The sequence below is a fragment of the Tupaia chinensis genome, unplaced genomic scaffold (genome assembly GCF_000334495.1).
Source record: "Tupaia chinensis unplaced genomic scaffold, TupChi_1.0 Scaffold143679_1, whole genome shotgun sequence".
Taxonomy (NCBI): Eukaryota; Metazoa; Chordata; class Mammalia; order Scandentia; family Tupaiidae; genus Tupaia; species Tupaia belangeri.
This window is the reverse complement of record NW_006203527.1, coordinates 8,449-14,368: the sequence shown is the minus strand read 5'-3', so window position 1 is coordinate 14,368 and position 5,920 is coordinate 8,449. Positions and strand designations below refer to the sequence as shown.

General features: G+C 34.8%; 1 protein-coding gene across 1 annotated transcript in view; it reads left to right on the top strand.

Annotated features, from left to right (window-relative positions):
• Positions 1–4,464, top strand: part of LOC102487804 (SWI/SNF-related matrix-associated actin-dependent regulator of chromatin subfamily A member 5-like) — an 11,965-nt gene extending 7,501 nt beyond the window's left edge. Inside the window, exons 9-11 of the mRNA XM_006164700.3 lie at positions 1,317–1,424; positions 2,924–2,967; positions 3,643–4,464. Coding sequence (XP_006164762.2) covers positions 1,317–1,424; positions 2,924–2,967; positions 3,643–3,763 — 273 coding nt within the window. The 3' untranslated portion in view covers positions 3,764–4,464. The remainder of the gene's footprint in view (positions 1–1,316; positions 1,425–2,923; positions 2,968–3,642) is intronic.
• The last annotated feature ends 1,456 nt before the right edge of the window (positions 4,465–5,920 follow it).

Genomic DNA, 5,920 nt, shown 5'->3' with positions numbered 1-5,920 from the left:
AAAGATCTTTTGAAGTAGGAATAATTTATATAGTTCATTAAGAATAACAATTTTATAGTGATTATAATGACACTGTCCCTTTGATTTTACCAGTATAGCACCATGGTGTAAAACTTTACTTCCTAATTTTTTTTCATAGTAAGGAAATAGTATATGTAAAATTCCTTAGTGACAAATAATTGAGGCACAGTCCTTACCTAGGAGTCAAGAGGATTGATACCATAGCACATAGGTAACACATTCATGGTACGTGCAGCACAGTACACTGGTGAAGGGAGATAGTAATGTACTGCCGTCTGTCTTCATATACTGTGGTAAATTCCTAAGCCTTGTATGATGGATTGATTTAAGAGTTTTTTTGCCCTAGGGCATGTGTGCTTGCCAGAGAGAGAGAGAGGGTGAAACAGACAGTAAGAGGGAAAGTGAGAAATCACTCCTTGGGGGGGCATGGCCACACTGCAATTCTCTCTCATCTATTCTCCTCCTGGTATCTTGGGCGTGTGAACATATATTCCCTGTGTGAGTCTCAAGCCACCTGGTTCGGGACTCAAACCACAGTCAGACATGTGGGAGTACAGTGATATAACTGCTATATAATCTGCTGGACCCATATAGTGGTATTTTTAAATGAATTCATTGTGGTTTTCTGTGGAATAGGTATCACTTACTAGAAACAAAGGATTTTTTTTTTTTTTTTTTTGGTTTGTACTTCCTTCGCGTTATTTACTATCTACTCATTATACTTTAACTCTTTTCTGGAGGCTATGTAGATTGCTAGACAGAGATGGGATAGAGCTAACTGTAGACTTAATGTGGCTACTTTTTCAAAGTTGGGAAAGGCAGCATGTGGTACATCGACTTTCATATTTCTAGTGATGATACTTTAAGATAAAGGTAGGTTATACACAGCTGTTAAAGATCTAGTTGATTTTACCTTTCAAATATATACATTATTAATTTTTTAGGTTTGTATATAAATGGCAGAGTTCTCAGGCATAGACACTAAGTATTGCATATGTTATGAAATGTTTGTTTGCACTAATCATCCTAAGCAAAGGAGGGATTTATGAAGACTATATAACAGTATGACTAAAGAATGAAGTAGAAACAGTATTTCTTATAAGTATCCTTTTTTATTATAAATACATGCAAATCAGTTCTTTTTTATTTTTGGATTTGTGTGTGTGTTTATTTACATATATATTTTTTAAATTATTGAGTTAAAACATATGTTTGTTTTGAAATTGAAATAATGAAAACTTGTAGATGGAAAAACCTAAGTGTACCATGTTAATTTATTTATGTTTATAATTCAGGAGCTGCAAAGGAGGTGTAATACTTTAATTACCTTGATTGAAAGGGAAAACATGGAATTAGAAGAAAAGGAGAAGGCAGAGAAAAAGAAGCGAGGACCAAAGCCTTCGGTAAATGTTTGCGAATATGCTAAGATTGTGTTCTGTTTAAGTATTTGAGCACTCCTTGTCTTCCATTGATCTTGGTCTGTTGTGTGTGTGGATAACAGCTGAGTCACTTTTAAAGTTACACTTGATTACATTTTGTGGGAAAGATCATGTTATAACAGTTTCATGAAAACCTGGGAGGACATGTCTTGTGAATGCCAAGAACATACTCTTTTCATTGGGAATATCAGTGATAAATTTATAATGTGGAATATTGAAAGCATCTGTTTTCCAATCTTTATTCTTAGCTTCTACGCTTTCATATGTTGTTCCATCAATGTGAAGAAAGTCATCTTGGTATTTAATAATTTATAAGCTATTAAGTCCTGTGTAAATGAGTATATTTTGATAATACCTGTTTTTTTAGGTAACTTACTTTTAAAATGTCACAAAATACTACTATATTTTGGAAAGAGAGTATGTTACATATTTGTTGGTATATTGATTTACTTCTGTTAATTGTGAATTAATTTTTATTTTCAAAGAATGTACTAGAGGATGAATGTACTTGATGGAGAGAAAGAGAGGGAAAGTCAGAAAGCATTCACCTAAGGGGATGGTCATGCCCCAGTCTCTTCTTCATTTCTCCTTTTGGGATTTTGGGTGTGCATGCACCAGTGCTCCAGTGTGTTTTTCAAGCTGCCAGGTCTGGAACTTGTGAAATCAGCCCTGTGGGATCCAGCTGTCTTAACCATTGTACCACTGGTTGGCCCAATTCTGAATTCTTTTTTTTGGGAGAGGTTTTTGCTATAGGGTGCGTGCGCTCGCCAGACAGACAGAGACAGAGAGATAGAAAGTGAGAGATCGCCCCCAAGGGGGATGGCCACGCCACAATCCCATCTCCTCCATTCTCCTCTCGGGATCTTGGGCACACATGCACAAGCACCTGGCATGCCCAATTCTGAATTCTTAAAATTCTATTAGCATTAAAACATTTTTACTGTAAGGGGCCAGCAGGTGGCATAGTGGTTAAGGCACTGGGTCCCACATGGTTGACTGTACCATATGAATCCTGAACCTGGCAGCTTTAACATGCTGCCAAGTAGGTGTGCATGCACGCCCAAAGTCTCAAAAAGAGAAGGAATTGCAGCATGACCTTCCTCCCGGAGACATTTTCTCACTTACCCTCTCTCTTTGTTGCTCACTCATGCTCCACGAGCACAAGTACCCTATGGCAAAAATTAAAAATATATATACACACACACACATATATATACACATATATAGTGTGTGTATATAATATATTATATACACATATATACATATATAGTGTGTGTATATATACACATATATATACATATACAGTAGATAAGGTTATTTGGAGACTTTATAGTTGTTTTGAAAGATAATAGAGTCGACATTGCTGCTACTTAGCAGTTATTACTGAATTTTACATATATCTGAATATATTTCATTTTTACATCAATCTTGTTTTGAAAAGTAATCTTTTTGTTTGTTTATAGACACAGAAACGTAAAATGGATGGAGCACCTGATGGTCGGGGAAGGAAAAAGAAGCTGGTACCTCGAAGTCCTGACCTACCTAATGCAGCACAGGCACAGAAAGAACAGCTTAAAATCGATGAAGCTGAGCCTCTTAATGATGAAGGGTTAGAGGAAAAAGAAAAGCTTCTAACACAGGGATTTACCAATTGGAATAAAAGAGATTTTAACCAGTTCATCGAAGCTAATGAGAAGTGGGGTCGTGATGATATTGAAAATATAGCAAGAGAAGTAGAAGGAAAAACTCCAGAGGAAGTCATTGAATACTCTGCTGTGTTCTGGGAAAGATGCAATGAGCTCCAGGACATAGAGAAGATCATGGCTCAGATTGAAAGAGGAGAGGCAAGAATTCAAAGAAGAGTAAGTATCAAAAAAGCACTTGACACAAAGATTGGACGGTATAAAGCACCTTTTCATCAGCTGAAAATATCTTATGGTACTAACAAAGGAAAAAACTATACTGAAGAAGATCGTTTTCTGATTTGTATGCTTCACAAACTTGGATTTGACAAGGAAAATGTTTATGATGAATTGCAACAATGTATTCGCAACTCTCCTCAATTCAGATTTGACTGGTTTCTTAAGTCCAAAACTGCAATGGAGCTCCATAGGAGGTTTAATACTTTAATTACCTTGATTGAAAGGGAAAACATGGAATTAGAAGAAAAGGAGAAGGTAGAGAAAAAGAAGCGAGGACCAAAGCCTTCGACACAGAAACATAAAATGGATGGAGCACCTGATGGTTGGGGAAGGAAAAAAGAAGCTAAAACTATGAATACATATTTGTTTCATAATCACTAACTTTAAACCAGTAGTTCTTTAATTTACGGGTCTTCATAAGATGTACTGTACAATGCTCAATTGTCATTCAAAGACATCAGGTTCATCTGTTTACTGAGCTAGAAACATAGTATGTAGTTTCACTTTTTTAAATGCAACAGCTGTGCTGAAATTTTTTTTATCATTAACACTTGAAGTAATAAAATAGGCTTCGTTTATTAATAAATGTTTCGTTTGATTTATTTTTCTATATAGTTTCATTTGTGAAGATTGTGAGTTTGTTTACCAGCTATAATTTTTACAATTGTTAAGGCTTAAAAACAAGCACATTCGTTACAAAGAAGAAAAAAATTGCTAATAACATTTGTCCCTCGGTCTTCACTTAGTTGTGTAATTGTTTTAATTCGCATTGCCTTTGCAGAAAATTTGGGTATTTTCTTTGTAGTGCTATTGAGTCTCATCTGGAAAGATTATGTAAATTGCATTCTCCTTGCTTATTGTAGAATGGGCAAAAAAAGGCAAGACAAATTATAATGAAATTCTATGCATATTTCTGTTATGCTTTCTGTTTCTGTAGATGGTTATAAAGTGAATATTCCCTATTCTGTTGGAAGAATGGCCTTTTAGTTGTGTAGCCAAAGACATTTAGTATTTTCTGGCTCTTTAAGGTATTGTACCATTTTGTAAAAGGAGTATTATTTTTTTTAATTATTTGGTAAATACTTTGACGAATGACCTTCTGAAGGAGCCACAACTTAAAAAGATAATGTCATAACTAAGGTGATTTTTTTTTTAAGACCCAGCCAAAACAAGGTGTGAATTTGTCATAGTGTTAAATTGAAATCGGTGACAATATATATCCCCTCCCAGTTTATAGTATTTTTGAGTTTTAGAGGAAATGAAAATTTTATTTTATTATATTTTAAAATAATTTCTAAATGTTAACAAGCAGCAAGACTGACTAGAATTCCAGTTTTTGTTTTCTATGGACAGACTTGATAAACTGGAGACCCTAAAGCAGAAATACCCAAATTGTAGTGTCAGGATTTTAGCTGTACCAGAGGCCTTTATGTGCTACACATTATTTGTATAAAGTTTTATATGTGCAAATTGGGTACATAAACAGTTCTCCATTTTTCTAAGGGAATGCAATAAATGTAGCCTCGTGAATAAATATAACTTTTATAATCCTTAAAGTGGTCTTTTCTTTCCGTTTCTTTAATTTTTTTCTGACTTGGTTTTTAGTCTATTCCTTAGAATATTATCTTCTTTACTTAGCTCTCTTCCTCTCAGATTTCTATTAGTTGTTTTTGTCTGCCCAAATATAACTGAAAACTTTTTTTTACTTCTAATTTCTATATTATTACTTACTTTTATTGCTTAATTTTCCAAAATGTCCAGTTGCTGCTGGTAATGTCCAGCAAGACTTCAGTGTTCATGGCAAGTTGTACAGTAATTTATTTTGTGTTCTCTCCTAATTGTCTTTTTTTATTTTCCTTTCTTTTAAGAGAGTTTTGCTATAGGGCACATGTGCTGGTTGGAGAGAAAGAGAAAGTGAGAAATTCTCCCCCCATGGGGCATGGTATGCTGCAATTCGTCTTGTCCTTTCTCCTCTCAGGATTTTGGACTTGCACATACATCCACCTGGCATGAGTTTTAAGCTGTCAGGCCCAGGACTCCCACCATAGTTGACTACGTGGGAGTCCAGCCACATAATCATACTGCCATCTGCTGCTCACCAGATTGACTGTAGTGTTCTAGTCTTAAATAACAGTTAAAGGTCCATTGTGTGGAAATCTGAGGAATAATTATTTTTTCATGAAATGAAAGGTAATACTTAAGGTTGTGTCCTTATTTTGGAAGAAAAATTTAGAAGACTAAGGTAGAGTAAACAAAAAATTATATTTTCAAGAGGCAGAAAATTTGGGAGGAGGTACATAGTGGAAATTCAAAATGAATCAGGTATAATGTCAGCCCTAGAGAGCTTGGGGACAAATAGAAATGTAATGGGAAACTCACTTGAAAAAATATGAAAGATACCCAATTTTCACATTGCAATTTAACTAGTGTGCAGAAGGTACTCGTACTCATTGTCACGATTGCATGTTTATCTAGAATAAAGTCAGGCTTTTATTTATACTGTTAAGGGAAGGAAAAACAATAATGAGGTTCATATGT